The sequence below is a fragment of the Kryptolebias marmoratus genome, linkage group LG18 (assembly GCF_001649575.2).
Source record: "Kryptolebias marmoratus isolate JLee-2015 linkage group LG18, ASM164957v2, whole genome shotgun sequence".
NCBI lineage: Eukaryota > Metazoa > Chordata > Actinopteri > Cyprinodontiformes > Rivulidae > Kryptolebias > Kryptolebias marmoratus.
The window spans coordinates 15,146,123-15,172,792 of NC_051447.1; the positions used below are offsets into that span (position 1 = coordinate 15,146,123).

Genomic DNA, 26,670 nt, shown 5'->3' on the forward strand with positions numbered 1-26,670 from the left:
GCGGTTTGAGTAAAGAGAAATCTTCTTTACTGTATGTTTTAGTACAAAAATACACAAATGTACTTGCTTTCGGAGCGGGGCGATACAAAGCGTGATCATGTGAGGTCAACTGTCGAACTTTTTGTGTTTGTTCCTTTTTCTTTGCTTTTGTTCCCAGTGCGACACGAGCCTTTCGCAACAAAAGCTGCCGCCAGCTCATCCGAGGCGTGATAACTGAGCAACGAGTGAGTCAGCTTCAGAGATATAGGATTGACGAGTGTCAGCACACAGGCAGGATTTGTCATGGTTTGAAGAGGCTGGTGTCATTTTCAGGGCTGCTGGTGAACACCATCACTGTATGTCTGAACAGATCACCCCGCCGGAACACATAATCTGGGAGCAAACTGCGAAAAAAATAATGAATCTTTACCGCTTAAGACGGAGCACATTGTCGGTTTTGACTGCGTTGTGGCGAATTTGTCATCCACTACTTGCGAAAACATGGGGATTAGGACACCTTCTGTGCTTTTAGCGAGTGAGTCACGTCTCCGAGAGTGCGGCCTCGCATCATCGTCTCTCTGTCTGCTCCCGTCATTAGCTCCCATCCTTCGCTCCCATCCTTCGCTCGTGGCGCTTCGGCGTCGACTCCTCATCTCACCTGCGTCTCACATTTCCGAGCTCGGCCTCGCGCCGTGTCAAGGTGAGCGAGTTGAGCACTTTCATGCATCATTAGAGCAGCGATAACAGCTCCGAAGCGGCTGTCCGTGGAGATGCCTGATTGGCGTGAAAATGACTTCTAAAATACATTTACCTTAATGGGTTATTATGGGCTAAATGTCACACAGGTGTGTATGTGTGTACACCGGCACCTAATCTGAGAAATGAGAGTTAGTGAATGAGTCGGTGCAGGCCTTCAGTTTAGTTGGTGTAATTTGTCGTAAATTAGTCAAAGATTGACGGTTCGTGCATCTTACAGTTGAAACAGTGGTTCATCATTTTCTATGAAAAGATAAAAAATCAAAGGAGGGTATGTATTTGGAAAGACCCAGCAAATATTAGCTTAATAGATGTAAAAACAAATAAGTTATAACCATTTTTGTGTTCGCCAGGGTTGATTATCTCTTGGATTTGGTTGAGTCCAACAGTTAACCAAGTGTAGGTGTAGAACCAATAATTAGTTTGAGAGCGTTTCATTAAAATACACCCAGTGGTTTATGTGATATTTTGCTAACAGACAGCCCAGGTTTACTTGAACAGTTATTGGTAAAGTTTTAAACAAAGATTTTTTGATCTGAGTACGTGTTGGGGATGACTCTCAACAACTACTTCACCAAATTTCAGCTCAAAGTCTGTCAATTTGAAGGAGTCGAAGCCATTTTTTGTGTTGGCTAATGTCGACCATCCGTGGCAGCCATTTTGGATCGAATTGTCTCTGAATGGTACTTTGTTGAAAGTGTAGATTCAATAATTACTTCCAGACTGTTTCATTAAAGTTCATCCAGTGCTTCATAAGATATTTTGCTAACAAACAGTCTGCACTGACTCCAAAAGTTATTCCTAAAGTTTTAGACAAAGATTTTGTGCGAACTGTTAGCTACCGGAGTATATGTTGTGGATTTTTTACTAACAGACAAACAAACCAACACACACTCACAGACACTGGGACGTCAACAACAATATAGATTATATTTTACCAGAAATAAGTTGCAAAAGTTGCTTAAGAGTTGATAAACACAACACACATTCTGTTGCATCAGTCAGTTTATTCTACCCTCTGCTGTGCTTTGCTCTGATTGGTTGGTTTGCAGACCGAGACCATAGCAACAAGTCTGCTGTTCATTTAAAGGTGCTCACTGCAAACTATGAAATCAAACATTTAAAAAAAAGATGTTACCCTGAGCTATATCAAAAGGTGCCGCTGAAAGAGTTTACGACCGTAGTTTTACGGATAGGCTGATGTACAGCTCGGAAACGCAGGTACACACTCAACGCAAACAAAGCACCGGCTGAAGCAGCCGAGAAAACACCTGGAAGCTTGAATCGCGTGGTTGGGGCTCATACGAACAAATCAGATGGAGTCTAAAAGCTGGCAGCATGGTGTCCTGATAGCAACCCTTATCGACTCATGCAGAATGAACGAACCGTGAACCCGCTTCTGTAAAAAACCAGCTACTCCTACTCGGATATACAGAGACCATTCCCCTGCAACATGCAGCATCTTCATCCTAGATCAGGGGTGGGCAATCCTGGATCTGGAGGGCCACTATCCTGCATGTTTTACTTCTTTTCTTGCTCCAACACAGCTGATTTGAATCAATGGGTGATTAACAGGCTTCTGCAGAACATTAAGAGGTGATTTAACCACTGAATCAAGTGTTGGAGCAGGGAAACAAGGAAAACATGCAGGATAGAGGCCCTCGAGGACAAGGATTGCCCACCCCTGTCCTAAATCGTCACCTTCTGACTCTGCTGCCTTCTGGGGGATACTTCTGGTCCACTAAGGTCTGCACCTCCAGACTCTGGAACAGTTTTAACACTTAGAGGCCTAATAGAAAATCAACTCTCAAACGAATGCAACACCACGACCAGATGCAGCTGCACCTTTTAATGTGAACTTTCATTGTCGTTTTATCTCGAAATTTCATCTCCAATCCTTTTCTTATCAACATGAGGAGTTGTGCTAAAATTTTACAATTCAGACATTCTGTTTTATTTCAGCTGCAACATATTACAAACAAGCGAGGGTTCATTCAGACGCGCCGAGTTCGGTCGCCCTCTGTTTGAAGAGGAAGCAGCGCACGCCTGAAAGGGGGGCTTTGTGCAATCTTTCTACCATTTTTTTTAAAGATTTAACTGGAAAAAGAAATGGCAATGTGAGATTATAAGGGTTTTAGTTATTAAAGATACCTTCAACCTTGGACTATTCAGTTTGAAGCTCTGATTTACAGCTCTGAAAGGCAAAGCACAGAATAGACATGTAGCTGTATGAGATTAAAAGGCTTCCACACAAAGGCTTTTAAAGTCCCGACAGTCTCACTCAGGGATGGCTGCATAGCTATTTATACAAACAGGTCTGCTCTTGCTGCCTGATTCATCATTAATGCAATAATTATGCAAATACCGACGGGTAGGACATAAAACAACTGTGCCATAATAACATTACTGTGCAAGATAACAGTCAAAACAATATATCTTAGTGCGTAGCCTTTAAAAGGATGTTTTCCACAAAAGATATCTACAAGTAAAATAAACTGCGTTCACCTTTGAGAATAATGATCTAAAGCTGGAGCCATCTGGAAGAGACTGTTGCAATTTAAAGTTGATGAAATGTGAATTTTTAAAAATTTTTTTGGGTAGCAAACATGAGGAAAGTAAACCCAGAAAATTTACTTTTCTGCCAACACGGGCAACCGTTCTCATACAACCTCTGGATAGTTGGAGGCAATTCAACGGTGTAATAAGTCGGCAAACATTATGTACTTCCTGGTTTCTTGAGTAAAAAGCATGAAGCTAACTCGCATGTCAGTGTCAGGATGCTAAGCAACAATTCCCACACGTCCAATTTTTAGTTTAACCATTCAGTGCGTGCTGATGCAAAGTCAGATTTTGGTGACGTCTCTTAACTGTGCTACAAAATTGCCCAATGGAACCACATTCTGGAATGAAACTAGCGTTCCTTAAAGAAATGCATATTGCGTGACGCCTTGCACGTCGAAGTTTTAAACAAAAATGAAGAGTGATTTTTTTCGAGCTTGGAGCGTGTGATGGGGACGACTCTCAGCTACTGTCACGCCAAAATTGTAGCTCAGTATCCATGAAATTGACTGAGTTAGAGCCATTTTTAGTTGGTTCGCTGAGGTGGCCATTTTGAATCTGGTTGAGTCGAATAGATTAAACTGCAGATGTATATCAGCTCATCGTTTTCTGAGAGTTTCATTAAAATCTCTCCACTGGTTCATGATGTATTTTGTTAACAGACAGACAGATATCTGAACATACAGTCAGTTACATGATCGCCCACCTTTCTTGGCCGTGTGACAACTGTGTTGATAAACAGTTGTCACCATTTCAAACTTGTACTCAGTGTCTTTACAACCAACATTTCTACTGCCAGGTTGTGGCAGTAAGAACCATCTCAATGCCATGGAATTTTTGCATGATATTAAAATTATTAATATATTACCAAGGTGTTTGTGTGTGTGAGAGTGTGTGTGTGTGTGTGTGTGTGTTTCTTGCCGTTTTGCCATGACGACATGGTCTGATTAGTGGCTTAAGGGTCTAGACCCCTAACTAGGAACTTGATTAGTTGCTTATTGTTCAGCTAATTTTTAAGTGATCTTTTACACAATTTTAAATCAAAGTGCTGTTAGTTTCATTCATTATTTGCAAAAAATCTGTAATTTTGGGGGAATTTTTAAAAATGGTACTAAAGTCAAAGAATTAGAGGTGTTATAAATATGACGGTGGTCCTAAATATTAGAGTACTGAAAATATACATAGATGAAAGAGACTTTGTGGTCATTTTTGATGTTCTGTCAAACAGTGATGAAGCGTTTGTACCTCGTCAGTCGTGACATCAGTCACAGAACACAAAATATGGAGATAAGGGCAAAAGGTTTCTCCTCGGTTCCATTTACCTTGGAAGTCAGAACTCGAATCTGATTCAGTTTCTTTTTTTCTTAAACTTCTGAGAACTGATGGAACACAGCCTCCCTCCAGGCTGGACTAATGACTAGACAAACGGGGGCCTGCTTTTTATCTTTAAAACATCTCTCATAAAACATCTTTCTCAAAAAGGCACATGTCGCTGTGAAAAAATGCTATATGAGCTAATATTAAACATCTACACCTTTTGATTGACACCATTTGTTAAGTTTGTTGTTGTTTTTGCAGCTGAACACTTCTTATTATTATGCGAATGTCCGTGTGGTGAGGGATAAAACTGATATAACATGCCCTTGTTTGGCCATTAGTCTAGCCTGGACAAAGATTTCTGACTTTTCCTCCATACTTTGTGCTCTATGATTGATGTCACGGCTGATAAGTTACTAACTATTAGTAACTATTTGACAGAACATCCAGACTATCCCAAACTTGTTTTAGTATTACTATCCTGTCTGATTTTTTTGTTTCCCCCACCTGTAGGTTTAGAGCCAGTTGGATTTTTTGGCAGCCAGTGTGGCACACAGATGTTGGATTTTATTAAATTTGCGAAAGCACAGCTGCACTTTTACTGTTCCGTATTGTCCAGCGAACGCACCTTATTTTGGTGTGGGAAATGGAGCACAGAAAATCAAACGATCAGAATTTCTTTTCTTCGGCCCATCTGCAGAGGATCAGGTGACAGGTCCGTCTTCACACTTGACAAACCCTCGACTAATCCACGACGATTATGAAACGCGCCGTTTAAAGCTCAGTGACAGACATAGGAGTCGAATCCTTCATTTGTGAAACTGCACGTGTTTAATGAACAGTGCCGTTGTCACTGGCTCTGTTGATCGCACAATGAAAATCCATTCTGCCGAGGTGCACGATAGACTTTAAGGGAGCACACGACATTTCTCACAACGGTACAAACAGATTCATTATTTGAAGCATTATTTTTTTTTTCCCCCTGCTGGCAGAATTAATGAGTCAGACTTTTCATCGTCACAGCTCAGTGGGACTGAACAGGTCTGGTTATTAAAAAGCCATTGCCGCTTCACTTGGTGATCTCAGGCATGGGATGAAATTGGAAAGTATTACTGCCCTCAACTGGTAGTTCTGATCGGGGTTTATGTTCACATAAAAGCAGAGAGCCTTTGTACTTTTCTGGTAAAACTTATTAACCTGAGAAGTGTCAACAGAAATACTTCTGTCCTCTTTTTTTTTTGATTAAGTTCTCTTATGAACTCGCTCAAACATTTTCCATTTGAAATCCTCCCGTTTGAACTCAACATCCTGCTCATCTGCTCACACTGACATGAAGGACGTCGTCTGCGAGCGTCTCGTCTTCTCACCATAGCCTCTTGTCTGTGATGTTGACAGGGGATAAAGCAACACAGTAAAGTTCAAATTGATCCCAGAGAAGTGACACTTCTTGGCAGATGAAGCATTGTCCTTGTCCCGTGAACATGATTTGCCTTTTTGAGCTGAAAGTGACTGTCGATGGTGAATTTTGCTTCCTTTCAGAATTAATCAGCACAAAGGGTGGATTTATTTATTTATTTTTTTATATCCTTTGTGTTCAGAGTTGTATGTGCCTCCTGTCTAACGGAAAAGATACCACAAGCCCCGAGGAACATTGTTAATGGTAAAGTCGGCTGAGTAAACAAGTCCGCATGAGGAGAACAGAAGTAGTTGGGGGTTATAAAACAAACTTTTGTCCAAGAAACCCATGGTTCATTATTTGTTTGCCATGTGTTCTCACTCACAGTTTATCAAAGATGAAGCAAAAAGAAAAAACAAAAAGAAACTGGCTTTCTGTTTAAAATGGGCCCTTTTTTGGCCAGCCATAAACCTAGACTGGACAACGATTTCTGCTCTTTTCTACCAGATGCTGTGCTCAATGACTGATAAGGTACTAACTATTGATAACTATTTGACAGAACATCACTTTGAAAATGACCAGATTATCTTTTTATTTTGAAGTCACAAGAAGTAGACGTAAAAATATTCCTCTACAAAAATGGGATGCCCCTTTAAGAAGCCTGTAGACCTTTATATAACAGAAAATGGGCCCATTTAACTAGTTATCAAGCTTGCAGCACACTTAGTTTTTATGCTTTTTAAGGAAAATCAACTAATATGCTAAATGTATATTATACCAGAATATATAAAACTAGACATTACAATGGTAGTCTATGTTTATTTTTCTAGCACTCGTTTTGTTGCACTTATCATCACTTGTGTTTTTATTACGCTTCTGCCTGGTTTTACTTGTCTTTTTGGAAGCCCCATTTTGATCTTGTTTTGCTAGCTGTTCACCTTGTGTAGCACATTCTGCTAATGGTCTGTCATATAAAACAGAAAATCATGTGATTGCTCGTGTCTGTGCTTGTCTGTCAGCAAAATATCTCATGAATTACTGGGCAGACTTTAATGAAACTTAAGAAGTAATCATTGCATGTACAGCTACAACTGATTAACATTTGGAGCCATCTCAATTCCAGCTAATTGAGCACAAAAATGGCAACAGCTCAATTACTTTTACAGATACTGAGCTCAAATTTGGTAGGGTAGTAGCTGAGAGACATCCTAAACACATACTCCAAACACTAAAAGATCACATGTGACTTGTGTTTAAACCTTTCACATGCAACTTGGCAAGAGACTTGTCAGATCCTTGTCATTTTCATGTCACTTTTTTCCCAAGTTATTTCAGTTTTGGTCCAGTTTGTTTGGTTTAGTTTGTTCTTTTTCAGTAGATCACTTTGATTCCTACAACCTGCCTGCCTACTGCCTTGGACATCAGCCTTATTCTCGCCATCACTCTTTCAACAACTTGCCAAACCATGTCCTCCCAGCAAAATGAAGTCACTGGCATCTCATTTTCCACAATTGACTTAAACCTTAATGAATATGCGAAACAATGGACTCAACTTTAGGTTTCAGGCTTCTATTGCTGTCTGACTCTGCTCACATCCAGTTTGGGTGTAGCACTCCACTTTATTGATTTCTGTAAAGATTGAATTCTTATTTAACAGCTGACAGCCTATTCATACATGTCTCTCACTGCTCCAGCTCAGTGATGCCAGTGCACCCTATGAGGCCAATTTGAAGATGAAACTATTATATAAAATTAGCTCTGTTTCAGTTCCTTTCTTTTGCTCTGTTCTGTAAAAAGATAAAGGTAGTCTGTAATTAAATGCCAACATCTTAGACATTTGCACAGCAATACTTCCAGAGCCTGAAAGATAGAATCCCCAGTGAGTCAGCAAGCTGAAATAGATTTTTTTATATGTCTTGTCATGCGCTCTTTTGAAGCTTTTCAAATCAAAGCTCAGGAATTTCTGCACTTGAATGATAAAACTCTGCAGTGAGAGATTTAGAGCTAAAGCCAATGCAAGTAGGGCTCTCAGTGTTGAAAATTGATCTGACACTCAAATGAGTTTTTACATCTTACCTTAGATGTTTTTCTATAAGTAATAACAATGTTTTTATGGTATTAACAATCCCAAACCCTGACTTGTGTGTCCTGATCTAAATTAATGTTCATATTGTTCAGATCAGATTCAGTTCAAGGAGGTAATTTCGAGGTACAGTATCTTTAACATTAGGCTGAAGGTTTGGCTCAGAAAAGTTCAGATTAACCTGTTTTCTTTAAGCGTCCCCTGCCTTCCTTACAGCTTCACTTTTTAGCTTCAAGTTCTAGTTTTCGCTTTCTTATTACCTCTCACTTCTGAAGGCGAAGGCAGAGCGATAATGTTTCTGTTCATGCCTGTGTGTGTTTGTTTGCCTGTACTGTTAGCAAAATGCTTCATGAATCACTGAACAGATTTTAATGAAACTTGCAGAAAGTAATAATTGGATGAAAATCTAACATAAGAGTCTAAAACTCTGGCATAAGAGAAGGCGGATGACACGCACTCCTTCAAGTAGGCTAGGTCTTCCATTTTCACGTCTGTTTGTTTTAAAATCTGCTTTCTGTTCATCCAGATTCTGGTAAACTTTGTGCATAATTAGAAGGCAACAGAACTTTACTGCTTAGTTTTTGAAGCTGTTTCATAGCTTGTATAAAATGCATCTTCATGTCCAACTTTAATGATGATTCCGTCTGTTTAGAGATGATTTTCCGCTTCTGTACTCTTTTTTTTTTCCACACCATATCTTTGTCTTCTTTGTCCAAAATGTGAGCCATAATTGTCTTCAAACGAGTCCCATATGCTTCATGCACAGGTAGACTCCTGGGCCTGTTTTCTAAGAAGATCTGTTCTCCTAATAAGATTAAAGCTGCACCATTTGTTAGTGAGCTCAGTGGGTAAAAAACGGCTCATTATGTCTGACCTGCGCACTTGCTTTAGGTCTGAGAAGTTGTTTGATCATCAGATTATTCAATTACATACGAGTACAAGGCTCTAATGTCATAAATGGGATGACTTTTTCTATCAATTTTTTTCTCTTATTCTTTGCATCTAAGAGCTTTGCATCCCCATTTCAAAGACGATTATATTTCTATTTTAACAGAAGTCATTGAAGTTTTCCTAATGCATTTTTGTAAAAGCGATATCAATTAGTCAGATCATTGTGTTCCTTTCCCAGAACTGAAAGAGAACATGGCGTCCAGAGGAAGTCCACTGATCAGATGAGGTTGTACTTTAGTGTCCAGGACAAAGGAGTCAGTTTCTTTAGTATTCATAGGTTATGGTACAAAGCCTTCTTGGAATATGCTTCCTCTAATGCATCCTGCAGATAAAACATCACATTTGGATTTGGAAAATTTGAGTGCCTGAATCCAGTCGAAGCACTTTGTCATGATCCATGGGTGCCTTATTTTTCTGCAGTTGTAGTTGTATCATATGTTCTGCAACAATGCTAAATGCCAAGGTCAAATGACTGAGTCAAAGGTTTTCCTGCAGAGACTTTGTATTTTAAAAAAGATGATTGGAAATGCTTTGATGTTTTCATGTTTGCTTCTAATCTTGACGTCCTCATGTTGTAATTTAAGGAGTTTCCTCAATTAAAAATTGATTTCTGTTCAACTTTCAGGTCAAATAAGTCCTGAAACCTTTTTATGTGCATCACATTTCTGTTTATGTGTTATCTCCACTCATAATATGACAACCGAAAAAAAGTTTTGTTCTCATCATGAGGGGGCTGAAGCAGTGTCTGTTCCCAGTTGTACCGTCTGTCAGCTACTGATCAAAGCAGGATACTCTTACATACTTACTCAAGCTCTTTATTTCTCACGCAGGCATAAAAAATACACAAACATGCAATTGCTAGGGTTTTTTATATATTTTTTATCCCCCTCAGGGTATTAAGTAAGCTTTTATTGTGATGTTCTGCTGTATAATTGAAAATCCTGAGTAAAGCTTGAAACAGGCGTTTCGTTATTGCAGTATACCTACAGCCTTTATTTTATCCCAGGAAACTGATCAGCTATTTATGGTTTACTCAGCTCATGGTGCGAGATGCACAAGTGGCACGAGTGAAAAGTTTTATATCACAAGAACTCAACAATGTATAACAGCGACAGGTAAGAATTTAATTATTAAGAATGTTATATTCCATTTGCAGGTGCAGCAGGTTAAATGTAAATTTGTTTCTCAATAAATGTGTGTTTCCAAACTTCTTCCTCTGGGAGATATTATAACGACAACCCACACTTTCTCATTTCATGCAGTAGCAGACAAGCATGACTTCTTTTGGGTTATTTCTAAAATGCTGACGGACGATTCGGATATTTACATGTTCACTGCAAAACAACAAAGCTCCTGTAATGAGAAATGATCAGGCAAAGTCTGTATTTTACATATTATATATGTTGATATTATCACACCATTCTTTAATTAGGTCATCATCACATGTTTATGTGTGTGTGTTCAAGTGTGTGTCTGTTAGCAAAATGTCTCATAAACAACTGGGCAATTTTTTTAACATCCATCCATCCATCCATCCATCCATCCATCCATCCATCCATCCATCCATCCATCCATCCATCCATCCATCCATCCATCCATCCATCCATCCATCCATCCATCCATCCATCCATCCATCCATCCATCCATCCATCCTCTTTACCAGCTTCTCCTTTCTGGGTCTCGATAAGCTGGTGCCTATCTCCAGCAGTCTTTTTATGAAACATGCAGCAAGTAATCATTGGTTGTACAGCTACAACTGATTACCTTCTGAAGTCAACACATTGTAAGATGGCTGTCACATCCAACTGACCTTTAAAATCAGCAATATGGCAATAACTCAGTCAGTTCTTCCAAAGGTGAGCTAAAATTTGGTGTGGTAGTAGCTTAGACTGATCCCCAACACTTATGTTGAGCACTTATAGATTGTCCTACATCTTTGTTTCTAGCCATTAACTATTTGGTGTCATCTCTGCATGTCTGTTAGCAAAATATCTCATGAACCAAAGGACAGGTTTTAATTAAACTTTCTGGAAATAATCATTGTGTGTACTTCTACAAATGAATAACTTTTGGAGCCAACACAAATCAACATGGCTGCTACAACCAACTGACCCTAGAAAACACAAAAATGACTATAAATCGGTCAGTTTTACAGCTATTGAGCTCAAATTGGATGTGGTAGTAACTGAGAGTTATCCAAAACATATACTTTGAGTATGAAAACTTACAATGTTGCGTGACATGTTTTTTTTTCAAGGTTTGACCAAAATGACAAAAAATTTTAACATCAGAGTCAAAAAATCTGGCATGAAAGGTAGAGGGTGATATGTATTCCTTTAATGAATGAAAGCTCTTTAATTTTTAATGTATATTATTTGTATTCTGAAAAGATAGACAAAACATGTCACTACAACATATTACTATGTGTCTTTGCAAATGCATTTAGATATTTAAAAAGCGTATCTACTTTGAGACACATTTTGTCAAAATACATTCACATATTAGCCAAATATGGGTGGAAAAAAAGAATAAAGCCACGCCAAGAAAGGTGATTCTGCGTTGAAATTTCTTCAGGCTGAAAAGCGAAGCTTGGCTATTATGACCCTCTCGAGGTGCCGTAGTTTGAAACCCGGAAGTGCCGCTGCTGACACCTAAACAACATGTAAGCAACATTTTACAGATTAGAAGACTTTTATTCGGCTAGTTTGAACTGATGTCGTGTCGGCGTTTTTCCAGAGAGTGTTGTTTGTTTTCTCGACAGTTATGCACTTTTTTAAAACTTGCGCGAGGAGTTAGCGGAGACGGCTAATTTAGTTAGCAAACTGAGCCAGTGCCACATCGTCACTAACCAACTAACTGACAGCAGCAGGGCCTCAGTCACTATCTGATTTTATTGTGAAACGTATTTTTCTACTTTTATGCCTGTTCTAGTTTTGCATTTGGTTTTACCTGTTCTGTAACTTTTTTGTAGGCAGAACAATCTTTGAAAACGGTGATTAAGATCAGAGTTATGTAAATAAAACTGAAACTGGAGATAGTTTCTTACACCAATGTTAAGTAAATGAGTTTTATTTTAATATAACACACAACTGAGTGAACAGAAGTACTGAAATAACCTTAAATCATGACGTTCAGGACTTAATGTTTTGTGTTGCTGTAGTTAGTTGGGTAAGAGTTGTGGAAAAGAGTCAAAAAATCTTGAGTATTTACGTTTCTTTTTTCTATAAATCTGTACTACAGGACAGATGTTTTTTTTAACTTGAGTAACAATGCATTTTGATTTGTTTTCAGGGGTTGATTTTTCAAAAAGATCATCAAGAGGTGTTGTCCTCCAGCTGTGAGTCTGGTGAGGATGAAAGGAGTGAACTGACCCGAGGCTTTTGCTGCGTCTGGATAAGTTGGTTTTTCCCCGCCAGCCATGATGGATCAGGAGGAGGAGGAGGAGGAGGAGAAGCTGATGGCCAAAAGACCGTCAAAGGTGGTGGACGTGTGCACACCTATGTGCTGCCTGGGCTACTTGGCCAGGATCAACCTCCTCGTGGCGGTATCTGTCGGCATGTACGTCCGCTGGGAGGTGACAAGTGAGCCGATGATTCTGGTCATCTTCATCCTGGGCCTCTTTGTCCTGGCAATTGCAGGCATCCTCCATTACTACTTTGCGATGGAGAAAGCCAGCCTGAGCTTGTTCCATTTGTGGTTTGGCTTCCTGCTTGGACTCCTGTGCTTCCTCAACAGTCCTGAATTCGGGTCAAATGTCAAAGAACTGGTCGCCAACTATCTCCTCATAGCCAGCGCGGTCATGAAAGCCGTGTGGGCCATATTTGAGCGTATATGTAGCTCTGTTCATTACAAACCCACCTTGTTAACCTCAGTTGAATGGCTCGAGCTCCTGGGATTTGGTGTTGCCAGCACCAGTATGCTTCTTCAAAAGTCAGTGGCCATAATAGGCCTGGTGGTAGCCCTGGGGGCTCTGATTGTGGACTTGAGAATGAAATCGCTCCTGTCTTTGCCCAACTTGATCAGTTTTGCTTTGATTACGTCTCTCGTGTTTTTCCAGGCCTTAGGCATCCCAGCCAACCCATATGCCTTAGGCTGCTACCTGGCCAGGCTGCTCTGTGAGCCTGTGTTGGATGTGTACTTTAGTGGGCTGGGGCCAAGCGAGCGCTGGATGCCAGTGCTCTCCCTTGGGAAGGTGTGGAGGCGACTGTCTCTGTTTCCTCTGTGTGTGATGGAGCTGGCCTTCTTTGTCCTTGCTGCCTTGAAGGTACATTCATCATTCTGCAAGAATCATTACCCAATGTATAACAAACAAGATGTTTTTGCAAAAATGTACAGAGGTATGCATGTTTGTACAACCCCAATTCTGAAAAACTTGAGATGATGTCTAAAATGTCTATAAAGACAGAAAGAACGCAATGAATTGCAAATCTCACAAACTCATATTTTACCTGTCAAATGTTTAAACTAATACATTGTACCATTTTTAGAAAAAAAAGGTAATTTTGAATTTGATGGCAGCAACACATCTCAAAAAAGACGGGGCAACAAAAGGCTGTAAAAGTAAGTGGTGCGAATAATAAACAGCTGGAGGAGCTTTTTGCAACTAATTAGGTTAATTGGCAACAGGTCAGTAAGAGGGCTGAGTATAAAAAGAACGTTTGTAAAGAGGCTGGATCTCCCAAAAGTAAAGATGGGCAGAAATTATCCAGTCTGCAAAAAACTGTCTAATAATAGTAAAACAATTTCAGAATAATGTTCTTTAACAAAAAACTGGGAAGACTCAATATCCCATCGTCTACGGTTCATTTCATCAAAACATTTCAAGAATTTGCAGAAATTTCTGAGCTCAAAGGACAAGACTGAAAGTCAGTATTTGATGTATGTGATCATGAGGCCCTCAGGGGCCACTGCATTAAAACCAGGTCTGGTTCTGTTCTGGACATCACTGCACGGGCTCAGGAACACTTCCACAGATTATTGTCTGTAAACACAGTTCACCGTGCCGTCCATAGATGCTGCTTAAAGCTCCATCAGGCAAAGAATGTGAACTCCATCTAAAATTGCTGCCATCTTTTCTGGACCAAAGCTCGTTTAAAATAGACTAAAGTGGAGAACTGTTCTGTGGGGAGATGGAAACCTCAGACACAATGTCCTCTGTTCTAAAAAGGAGAGGGACATCCTGGTTGTTACCAGCACAGTTCAAAAGCCTGCCTCTCTGATGGTATGGGGATGCATTAGTGTCTCTGACATGGGCAACTTGCACATCTGGAAAGGCTTCATCAATGCAAAGAAATATATAAAAGACTGTTAAACAGCTGAAAGACAAGAATGGGACAACGTTCGTCTCAATAAATTGTGTAGTTTTCTTAGTTTAAACATTTGATATCTTTATTATGTTCCATTGTGAATGAAATACGCGATTACAAGATTTGCAAATCCTTGCATTCAGTTTATATTTGCATGTTACACAGTGTCCCAACTTTTTCTGCATTCGGGTTGCACATAAATATATTTTTGTTATGTCTTGCACAGCTTGGCCACTTGGAGCTGTGGTATCTGGTCATCCCAGGCTTCTGCCTGTTTGGCCTTTTCTGGGCCATCTGCCACATAATTCTGCTGATCACGACTTGGGGCTTCCACACCAAGCTGAGCGACTGCCAGAAGGCCTGGCGGGCCCATCAGTCAGGCAGACGGAGCCTGGACCAAGTCATGGCCTCACGAGGCATCCGACACTTCTGCCTCATTTCAGAACGCCTGGTGTTCTTCACTGTGCTGTCAACGGTGATACTGGGAGCCGTGTCCTGGCAGGTAAGATTTGCGAGAAAGTCCACCTGCTTCAGCTGTTACTTGAATTACTATCATCTCATAGTGTCTAAATTTAAGCAGTTAAGATGAAAGGTGTATTGTTTTGTCACATTTACCCGTAGCAGTTTGCAGTTATTTTGGTCCCAAAACTGAGACGCCTCTTCCCTCATAAAACAAATGTAATTGGCACCTCAAAATTTCTATCTAACTGCATAAAGAGGAGCGTTAACTCATTTAGCCTCATTAGGCTTTCCCCTTGCAAGAATCAGACTTCAGAGATCAGGCTGTGCACATCGTTGCTGCTGGATACAAATTTGTCAGACAGTATGCGCCTTTTTTGCTGTTTTCCAGCTCCTTATTTTCCACTTCAGTTGAATTAAAGTAAATGTGATATATGGTCAGCGAGATAAATCTTTTCAACTGCAATACAGGCATACAGAAGGAAATTACAGCAATGTTCATGTAGTCTGGTGAAGTCTCAGCAGTGAATACAATTTTAAGTGAAAATCAGTATTTGGAGGAGTATGGACTCAAACTAATGCAGATGTTCAAGGCCTCATTATGAGATGCTGTATTCACTGCTTCCTGCAGATTTAATACATTCTTGAACATTATGTAGATCGCAGTTTGTAAGTGGTAGGCCCTTTTTGTTTTTTCTTAAGTCCGTGTGAAAATGCGTTTGAAAGTATCGATTGACGAAAAAGCGGATTATTGATTTTTTTGGGGGGAGGCTGCACAAGAGGGGCTTCCTTGTTCAGAAGTCGGCTTTTGAAGTGCAGAGGTGTTCACGAACAACCTTCTCGCAGCTCCGTTCTATTTCAAATCATTACTCGCCCTGGGAGAACCACTATCGGACTGCAGTATATATTGTAACAGCTGCCTTCATTCTATATTACCACTCGCTTCAGTATATTATGGTATAGCTGCAGCAGTTATGCAGTAAGTGGCATACGACCTAAACAATGTCTAGTAAAACATATTGTAAATTTAGCTTTCCCTGCTTCATTCATTTTTATTTTGCATACTAAATGTGTTTAGATAAAGAAAACGGTTAGAAATGTAATTCTTTATTTGTACCTTTATTTACTTTGCTTGTGTCATAGTATTTGTAAGTACAGGCATATGCATTCTGCATCTAGCTGACTGTACTAAATCTTAATATTCCATAAATAATATATATATTTAACCAAAACTCTGGTTGTCAACCGTAGCCTGCAAGATCCAGTATAATAGCACGCCTTTATATTGTTTCAGATAATAGACATGTCCCCTGAGCGGTAGTATTGTTGTATGTAATGGACTCCAGTTATTGGCTGTAGCCCTCAGAGCTCTGAGGTGAACAGGCTACGACTGTACAAGGTGCTGCACTTATTGGCTTGTTTTAGGAGGCTGTGCACACCTCAGATCTGTTTTAATGTTAATCACTGTTTGTTGTACAAACTGGATTAGAAATCTTTGGAGGAAGGGAGGCACTTTATCACGAGTCAGATCAATGAAGTTCTGCAAAAACATTAAAAAAAAATTGATAGATCACGAGCACTGTTGGAGAAAATGTGCACTTTTGATGGTTATAAGTTATGTGTAAATTGGAAAATCAATGAAATTGTTTCCAGTAAGTAGCCGAATGGAGGAAAACATGCAGCTATGGGTCACTATAAATACATGTGTTTGCAAAATTTAAAAATAGACAATATAGAAATAGAAAATATGTTCAAATATTTGAAATAGGTCAACATCAAAGTACAGTTCTTAAAGCATATCTTAACAAACATTAATATAAGTGTGGGGGTGGGGGGGGCTGTATTTGCCCCTTGGGAAAGAATTTCAGCCTGTCATTGGTGAATGAATATTCTGTTAGAAGAACCAATATTATGCTAACACATATTAAACCTCCGCATTTAATCACTTACAATCTGGAAAATCATTATATTTAAAGACCTGTTTTTACACCTAACACTGACATTGTGTCATATACGGTATGTTAAGTCCTGTTGACCTGGCTTACCTTGTGGAAAACCAACCAGACCAACACAGATTAAAGTGGACAATCAATTATCTACTATTTATGCTAACAGTTTATACAAGCATTTGACAACACTTCTTCTTTTAGGTTCTCCAGCCTTGAACTCGTTCAGCCTTGTGCTGGAAAAGTTTTGTGGATTTAGGCACCAACTCCGAACGAGCTAAACAAGGATTATGGTTTGCGTTTGTAATCATTTAATCAGTTTGTGTTCTTTTTTTTTTTACAGCACTAAAATTTAGGTTAAAGAATTGCAAAGACAATACAATTTTAATATTTCCAGCTGAGCCAATCCCCTTGAAGGACACAGGCAGATGCCCTGTTTTGGACTGATAGCCTACTCGGTGGCGTATTTATTTGCCTGCTGTCTAACACAACAATGTTTCCGTTTAGTTAGTGCCTGTCATGTTTTGTGCTGTGATAATAGCGGTGTCAGTCCCATATTGTGTCGCTGTCTCCCTCTGTGTCAGCAACAGTTAAGTGAGTCTGATTACCTCGGTACGAGCTGCGAGTGGTGAATGAAATTGACTGATTGTTTTGGATTTTTGCAGCCCTCCAATGGCCTCTTCCTCAGCGCTCTGCTGGTGGTGCTGCCCTTGGAGTCTCTTGCCCACGGCTTGTTCCATGAGCTGGGCAGCTGCCTGGGGGGAACTTGTGCTGGCTACGCGCTGGTCATACCTACAAGTTACTGCAGGTACTGAGTCTGTTTGAGCTCCTTTTTTACTGAGAATAAGCTTTTCTTGGTGCTAATTCTTTGATTGGACAGGCAGGATACACATTTAGTCTGACTCACTGACAAATAAACAGCATTTACTGCTTAACTTTAGCATCATTGGTTCCAGTTGTTACATGTCAGTCTCTATTTTTAATTTTTTTTTCTTCTTGTTAGTTGTACGTAAAGGTCAAGATACTGAAAATACCCCCGAATTACCAACCTTGAGAAATGTGGTAGAGACATATTTCGTTAAACTAAAACAAGTAACCAGTTTTAAAACCTTCTTTTTATTGTCTGAGTTGTTTGAGTTATTGTTTGTTGAGATACCAAACAGTCAAATGTATAGGGAAAAAAAAACTTACCGCTCAGTTAAGATGTTGTTCCCGTCATTTATCTTCTTGAAGCTTTCTGCTCAAATACTTTGTTCCCAAGCATGTGCAGGTGTGTGAATAAACACATACACAAAAAAAATAACATCCCACATTTTGTTCGTACCCTTTTCAAAACAATAATTTTCCTGTCATTTAAATTAAAGGTCATTTCCATCTTGAATGTAATGAGTTCATTTTCACAGCCAAAGTAAATGTTCACATCATCGACATATATGAAAATACTGGACGCCATATTGGAAGTCAGAAGTTGAAGCCGGAGCAGGTACGGCATTCCCGCAGGATGGTTCCAGTACAAGTTCTAAGTCCTCCCCCCTCCTAATATAAACATATGAGACACTGTCTTTATTAAAATAGAAAAAAATACCCCTAAGATAATTTATTCACATATCTTACCTTGCTGTTGTATGTTCAAATATTCATTTTTCTACCACATTTAACTGTATTCAGTTTTTTCATGGTTTAAGGAAAGGTCATGCAACACCACGACTGTGTGTGGGAGAGCAGGTGGGACATATATCCTCATGTCTCTAATGTTCAGACTCTACTCTAAGAAATGCAGCAGATCCGGTTCCATAGACCGGGTCCTGCTGGCTTCAGTTCCTAACAATGAGAGCAGGCGGGGACATTTGGTCTAGTGTTTCCTCATATGTTGATTGTTCACATTGATTGTCCTTGTGGCTGTAGAAGTACCTATCAGTTTTGGTAAAATGAGACTTATTTTTTCTCCCAATCACGTTAATGTGCTGAGTAAAATTGTATTGAAAGACAGATAGTCCCACTGGGCTTCTCAGGACATTTCTCCGTTTTCCAGTTTGTGTGTGATTTACATCTCTGCACCACATGATGTTTAATTCAGAACCCTATATGCACTTGTTCTTAGTGCATAAACTTTTAATGAGTTTTGTTATTTTGCTACAAAATGCATTAGGTAGTTTCCACAGTTATAGAAGCATACTTTTGAAAGTTTTTGTTTTTATTACGACGTACACAGCCGTTTGAAAACCAACCAACGTCTGTGCGTTATAGCAGTGTTTGACATGCTTAATTCTATTGGAACAGTTCAGTAAATGGGTTATGTGCAAATCAACTTTTAAGAATGATGTGCAGTGAAAACCTGTCAAACCCCATGTGATTTATTAAGCCTTTGTTAGGGAGGCAAAGACCCCAGATTAGGAACCAATGATCTAATGTTTATCATCTGCTAAAAAGCTACGGCCGCCATCAACATTTGGATGTCTGGTCAAATAAAAATTACTGTTCAACTGTCAAAATTGGTGTTTATCAATTTTCTTAAACTGTACTGCGAGTCAGCTAAAAAAAAGATTCTTTCAACAGTAAATATTTCTTATTCATTTTAGATTTTTAGATTTCCCCTTTATTAAAGTTGGCCTGGTTGCCTAACTATTAAAATGATCACTCGCAGCAGCTTCCTGTACTATTAATACATCTGAATATGTACAAGAGTGTCAACACCTTTCTTAGTAGTGGTGAACATTATTAGTCTTTCCAGCTTTCCCCTCAGTTAACACAAAGCCCTCCAGGACAAATAATACTATGCATAAACATGGTGGTAATGTTTGTACCCTTGAGGGATCGCTCCAGTGTCTATTCAGCAAAATACTGAGCAGTTAGCCATAACTGCTGGTTCCTCCAGCAGGGAACTTGCAGCCAACCAAGACTTTTTTTGGAAATTGCCAGGTTGAACAGTAAAGGTATACCATCAGTGTGTTCTCGCAATATATACAGCTTTGGTAAAAGATTTTTTTTTCTGTCAAAAGCCATGCAAGTCTTCCTACTGTTAAAACCCTTTGGTAATTTTCAACACAAGTCCCCGTTCTGTTGGAACTTCCGCCGTTCTGTATGCATGTCTGCATTTGCTGGATCCATAGGGAAAACTGAGAACATGATGGGAATACACCAGTGAATAATCGCCCATTTGATGGCTGCAGGTTGTGTTTTTACGATGACAACATCCCCCTGTGGGAGATCAAGGTGGGGGGAATATGGTCAAACAGGGAGGGTGAAACACCAGGAAGAAGCAGGGGGACAGAGAAAAGAACGAGGAGGAGATGAGCCCCGATCGAGGACTGGATTTTTTTTTTTTTTAAGGATGAAAGAGACGGTGTCACAGAGGAAGATGTGGTCAGAATCTCAAACTTTAAGCTTTCACTCCAGTGGGCACAATGCGATCTACAATGATTAAATGGGTTTTGGAGAATGGTGAACTCGCCACGTCGTGCACAGGCTGCAATGTGTCATTTAAAAAAAAAATCAAATGTAAGATAATTTAGAACAGATTTAATGTAATTAAAGGAAAATGAATCATCTTCGGTTATAACATCAGAAGTTATGGCCTCTTTATCTTCTTTTCTGTTTTTAAATGAAGAGGATTGACCCCTCTGACATCACATTTAGATAAACTTATCGTAGTTCCTGTTACGGTGGAGGAGGTGACAGTGGGGGCCCAGGGTGTGATATGAAGGCTGATCTCTGAAGATGTCTGTATGAAGCCTTTCACTTGGTCTTGACTAGCATCAAACCCAGAGATAAAGAGAAAATATGCTCTGAATTGCTGATTGCCTTGACCTGCTGCGCGTGTCTCGTTCTCCTGCTTGTTACCATCGTGCTAGATGTATCCCGACACTCCTAGAGTTCCGAGATCTTCTGCCTCCATTCTTCTCCGATCTGTTCCCTCGCCTTTTCCATCTCCGTTTCGTCCAAGTCCCTGAGGCTAATGTCCCTTTTTTTCTTTTCTTTTTTTGCCCAGTGCCAGTGGTCAGCCCACCCTTTTACCGCCCGACCACGTGCAGGAGCTGAACCTCCGCTCTACAGGCATGCTGAACAACATGCAGCGCTTCTTCTCCCACCACATGATCCAGACGTTTGGATGCGACTACTCTACCAGCGGTGTCACCATGGAGGCCGTGCAGAACAAGCTTCGGAGCTTTCTGGAGCTTCGGACCGCGGATGGGCCACGTCATGACACATATTTGATTTTCTACAGTGGACATACGCAGAAAGGATCTGGGGCCTGGGTTCTGTCTGGTGAGTGTCCCACGCTCATTGTCATTTTATCTTATATGTTGATGCTTCCTCTACCTCTTGAGTGGTTAAACTATTCCCGCTTCCCGTATAATGTGTTATTCAGTCCTTGTAAAGGTTAAAATGTTATCTTTCCCACTAAAAAGGATTATCTCCAAGCTGTAGTTGCCCATAATTTCCAAAGACACAAATCAGGGTTGGGAAAAAAAAACCGCTCTGAGAAATCAAGCAGTTATTGTTTTTGACAGCAGAAAGTAGACATCATATTGTGACAGCCAAGTCATTTGCATTTCAGTCTGATTTCCATCCCTTTCATTTCCATTCTCACTCCATCACAGATCAAACGAGCATGACACAAGAGTGGAAATTACTTTGAACGACTGTACTGAAAGATTTTAGATTCCAGGAGGAAGGATTCGGGGAAAGCGTTTCCTCCTGCACAAAAAAGAGAATCACAGCAGGTTCAGATAGTGTTAAACTCTTTCTGTGTGGCTGCAAACGTGGCAGGGCGGGGGGAGAGAGAAAAATCCCTAAAAAGTCTTCTGAGTCATCGTTCTGAAGGGCTGCATTCACTGTATGTCATTGTGAAAGTTTTTTTAAAATATAAGGGCTGCTTTGGCAGAAATCCAGATTGGAATGGAACGAAGACACTGTGCATTAGTGTTGTCCAGCGCTAAATTATCTAGTAATCTCCTAAAGAAGCACAATGTATCAACTGTATTCGACTAATCGCAGCCGATAGGTGCACAAGACTCAAAGTGATGCGGCAGAAGTGTCTTTTATTAAAAAATGTACGCATACTGTGACTTTCAGAAGAGTTGACTTTTTCTTATGTATGGTTTTCTCTTCCAACTTGTTTACTTTTTGCCCGAGTTCCATTTCCTAGTGTCAGCCGTACCCCTATCCCCATAGCCCATAATTTGAAGTCACAAAGTGTAGTATTTTGGATATTTTACTTCAAAATAAAAGGACTCAAAGACTGACAACTGAAAGATTTACTGTATTATATGGCTTCAGACAGACATAGTATCTGTAATCATAAATATATTTCTTTGTTACCTTTATAGAGATGTAAGGATATAAGGTTACACTATCGTACAAACATCATCTTCACAGATGAGCACGTTTCCGTAACATCGGTAGGTATTCTATCTCCGAGCAGGTTTTCCTGGAACGCTGTAGCCATTTCAGTTTCATAAGCAAATGTTCAGCCTTTACATTCGTCAAATTATTTCTGTATTTCAGTAACTTGATTCACTATCACTTGTGGCTAATGTGCCTTTATGTAAGCAAACGCAACATTAATATGCCCATAAATGTCTTGTAAAATTAGATATCTTGCACGCCACAGACAGAGCTTGTTATTTTTAAGGAAAATGGTCAGTAATACCAAATGTTTAACCTTTTTTTTTTTTTTTTTAAGTGTGCCTCTAAAGAAACTCCTGTTTGAAGGACCGAATAGCTCTCCCCTTATGACCTCTTTCTACATCTCAAATAAATTGGGATGCCATTACTCTCCGGGGCGAAAGCACAAAATGTCAGGCTAGACGGAAGGGTGAAACGGGCTTCAACCTTCATTTCTTCACGTGCACCTTTTTTCCTCTTCGATTTCAGGAGGCGAGAGTCTCCAGCTGGCCCAGCTGCTGGAGCTGTGGAAGGAGAAGAACGCCGGTCACGGCTCCCGGCTCATCGTCGTCCTGGACACGGAGAACTCGCTGCCGTGGGTCAAGGAGGTGCGCAGGGTGGATTCCGTCTACGCGGCGGTGCAGGGGGCTGAGCTCTCGGCCTCGGGGCTCGACCCGGAGGCCGGGGACGCCCCGCTGCTCGGCGACTTCACCGCCGAGTGGGTGGAGTTCAACTGCAACCCGAACAGCGACACCCAGTGGTGCGAGAAGGGCAGGACAGTGACGGCTACGTACGGCGTGTCGAAAAGGTGGAGCGACTACACCCTTCACCTTCCCACAGGGAGTGACGTGGCCAAGCACTGGAAAACCCACTTTCCCAAAGCGACCTATCCTTTAGTTTACCTGTCCAACTGGTGCTGTGGCCTCAACCTGTTCTGGTTGTGTAGCATCTTCCTGCGTTGCTTCAAGAGGTGTAAACTAGCTTGGTTCCCTCCAGCCGTACTGGACACAGGGCAGGGTATTAAACTGGTACACTCATAGGTAGCATGAAAAGATGTCAGATACATATAGCATCTACATTTTTTGGGGGGTTACAAAGGGTTTATATAAACAGTTTATATACTTCTAATCTCCAATATGTTTAAACGTGAAGATCTGAGAGAAACCCAAGCTCTTGATTAAATTATTTTTGTTAAGATTAAAAGACATTGGGCCGATTATCCTAGAAAAAGGCTGCCTTAGTCTTTTTTTTTTTGGTTTTGTGTATTTTCAACAAGTTTTGTGTTGGTAAAAGGTTCCTGTCGGTGCAAAAAAAATATCCATAATCGGGAGAAGTGTCGACTCTCTTACTCACTATTATTGTTTCCAACCTTATTTCCTCCATTGTTTGTCAAACGCAAAGAAAAAAACACTATTTTGAAGTTTGAGAGGAGTTGAACGGGTGCCATTATTTATAACATACTGCCTTAAAGAAAGGATTTTTGGATCAGCGTGCTTATTTTTTTTTTATCCACGGTTTATAAATTTATGGTTTCTGTGATATGCCTGACAGAAGCTGTCTTTCTATAACCTATAACTGGTTCAGTGCAATGGTTCTTGTCATATTTTAAGTGTTTATACACACACACTTTGCAACACCAAGTTGCTTCATTGTGCCTAATTCTGTTTGTTTACTATAAATCAAACTAAAACATTATTCTGTTCTGTTTCTATAAATCCAGTTCTGTTTTTTTTATCCATCTGTATTGTTCATGCAGAGTTATTAACTTGCCATGCAAAGGAATACATCATCAAAACTCTCAATACTTTGGTGTTTTTGAAGTATTTTACACGTCTAATTCCTGCATCTCAATACTACCTTTAACTCTGTTTCCACAATCTTAAAATGGCAGAACAAAGCTTGGATAATAAACTAATAAAACAACACTGAGTTTGATTAATTTCAGATAATCACAGAGGAAAAAGCGTTTCTAGAAGGAATGCATATCTGCCGTTTCCTCTCCTGACAGCTTTAGACAAATAGTTTTTCTAAAACTAGTTTGGAGTTTGAGGCGCTTGGGTCAAACTTTCAAAATAACATTAAATGTGATTTTCATGTAGGCACCAGCTGCCCGCGACCCAGAAAGGAGAGGCGGGTTAAAAAAAAAATGGATGGATGATTTCATGTAATATTTCAAGATGTTGCTTTCAAAGTTTGTGCTGTGAATAAGACTTGGCTACTACCACATCAAATTATAGCTCAATATCTGTAAAATCTTTGTGTTGGCTAATATTGATTAGCTGCAGTGGCCATCTTGAGTTCGGTTGACTCCTAATGTTAAATGAGTTTTAGCAGTAAAGCCAACAAGTACTTTCTGAGCGTTTCACTGAAATCTGCCCCAGTAGTTTATGAGATATTTGGCTAACAGACAGACAACAGTGACATGCAAAGTGTCGAGTATGTGTTGCAGCCGAGAACGGTCTTGGTAATATCCTTTTATTTTATTTTTTTTACTGCAACTGAGAGTGCAACTCCTGGCTGCATTCAAATGCAAATGTATGCTAAATTTTAACTTTGAAGGGTTTAATTCTCCCACCTGTGCCTTTGTCAAAGATGAGAAACAATATGAAATTTCAGATGTTAAATTAGCCAAGATTGGAGTCTTACTGCCTCAGAAGAGAATGTAAATATCAACCCATAGAACTGTTCTGATTACAGCTGTAGTCTTGGAAAAGGCTCCCATGTTGGTTTGGTAAAACTGACTGAATTATAACCATTTTTGTATTTGCTAAAGTCACTTAGCGATAGCAGCCATCTTGAATGGGTTTGACTCCAGACGTTATTTAACTGTGTAGATGTGCATCCAATGATTACTTTCTGAGTTTCATTACATTCTGTCCACCGGTTCATGATATATATGTTGCTAACGGTACAAACACAAGCAAAAACATCGCTCCACCTTCGGCGACGGGCAATAACTGTTCGGCACATATGAGCAATGAGATGTAGTAAAAGTGGCATCTAGTGCTTTGTTTTTTTTTCTGTAGCCTGCGAGCTAAAGTTAAAAGCTAAGGTCAGGGATTCATGTATACAGCCAGAATCATTTATAAGAATATTAGATTATGAGCCGGATTCATCTCCTAAACTGGATTAGGTAATAAAACAGTCAGCCCCTTCTAAAGCCTGGGTGGATAAGCTGAGTCAGACCCCGCTCCAACACACACACACACACATCAGCACAGAAGCGTGAGTGGATGCACCATTTTTCTGTCCCTGTCTCTCTGCAGCTGAGTCTCATTCCTGTGGATAATTACTGCCTGTCATGTATTGCCTTTGAATAGTTATTTGCCAGACGATTGTCCTTCACATTGGAAAACAAAAGTGTTTGTTAGATAAACACTTGCACAGCAGGTAAAATAGTGAGAAAGCTGTTTATTCAGTGTTTGCCTCTGTCAGTGTATGTTTGTCTGCATGTAAGCAAAACTATCTCATGAACCTCTGAACAGATTTTAATGAAATGTAATCCCTGGTTGTACATCTAAAATAATTATTTTAATTAATAAGTCAATACCTGTACATGGATTCTCACTCATGCCACATTAATCCTACTCAAATGGCAACTATTACTTAACATCAAAACAGCCTAATAACAGTAACAACCAAAAGTTTTTTTGATTAATCAATGTCATAAACAAATAAAACAGCAATAAAACTGAAACTTAGTGCAAAAAGCATGCTGAGAGTCTGTGTTTAACCACCCTCACATTACACTATTAATATTATTTTACATATTTCAAAATAAGCACAAGTCTGCATCACTTAGGAGAGTTTTAATTTGTTAGGGTTCATGTCTGTCAACTGTTGCCTCGTTGTTATTGGTCAATGCTCACTGCTTGGAGGCGGGGCTTCTGTAATTCCGTTTGCTAATAGCTGAATGCGGGAAAACAAGCCCGCCAAGCGCGGAAAACGAAAACAAATGCGAGGAACGTACGAAAGCGGTGATTACAAAAACAAAACAAAACAGCTAAACTGACAGAATTAGTTTTGAACCAGTCACCAGTGATGTAGGAGGACTGCTGTTGTCCTGCGTGACTCCAGGTTAGGTAATATGAAGACCGGCTAGCATCGCTAGTGCTAACGGGAGCAGCGTTTACGGGTTCCTTCCTGGGTGGTCCTGGAGCTGCCTGTCACAGGATTCATTCAGCTGACGAGGAAGGTGGACAGCTGGCAAAATATGCGTTTTAAAACTTCAAGACGCACAAAAATATCAGAAGTTTTGTCTGAGCCTGGATGTGGTGAGTACACCTTTAAAATACAACAGCTTCTGTTCTGTTCTGCTCGTTTCCGGTCTTGTGCGAAATTCTGGTCCCCCTGTGTCGGGAGCGCGCATTGCAGCCATTGTTTCCATTTTATGTAGGGGGAACAGATTATTTCAGGCGGCTAAAATATTTTGTTTCCCCCTCCTAACTTTGGCAAATAAAGAGCAAATGTTATCAAAATCACAGGATTTATTGTTGATGATGAAAGGATTAAACACAGTTAAGGACTTGC

The 26,670-nt window shown here is 40.0% G+C and overlaps 1 protein-coding gene across 1 annotated transcript; it reads left to right on the top strand.

Moving 5' to 3' along the window:
* Positions 1 to 11,655: 11,655 nt before the first annotated feature.
* Positions 11,656 to 24,065, top strand: tmem168a (transmembrane protein 168a). Its single transcript, XM_017424798.2, has 6 exons — positions 11,656 to 11,703; positions 12,333 to 13,305; positions 14,574 to 14,849; positions 17,418 to 17,560; positions 20,741 to 21,018; positions 22,630 to 24,065. The coding sequence occupies exons 2-6, from the start codon at positions 12,460 to 12,462 to the stop codon at positions 23,178 to 23,180; spliced, it is 2,094 nt and encodes a 697-aa protein (XP_017280287.1). The 5' UTR covers positions 11,656 to 11,703; positions 12,333 to 12,459; the 3' UTR covers positions 23,181 to 24,065.
* The last annotated feature ends 2,605 nt before the right edge of the window (positions 24,066 to 26,670 follow it).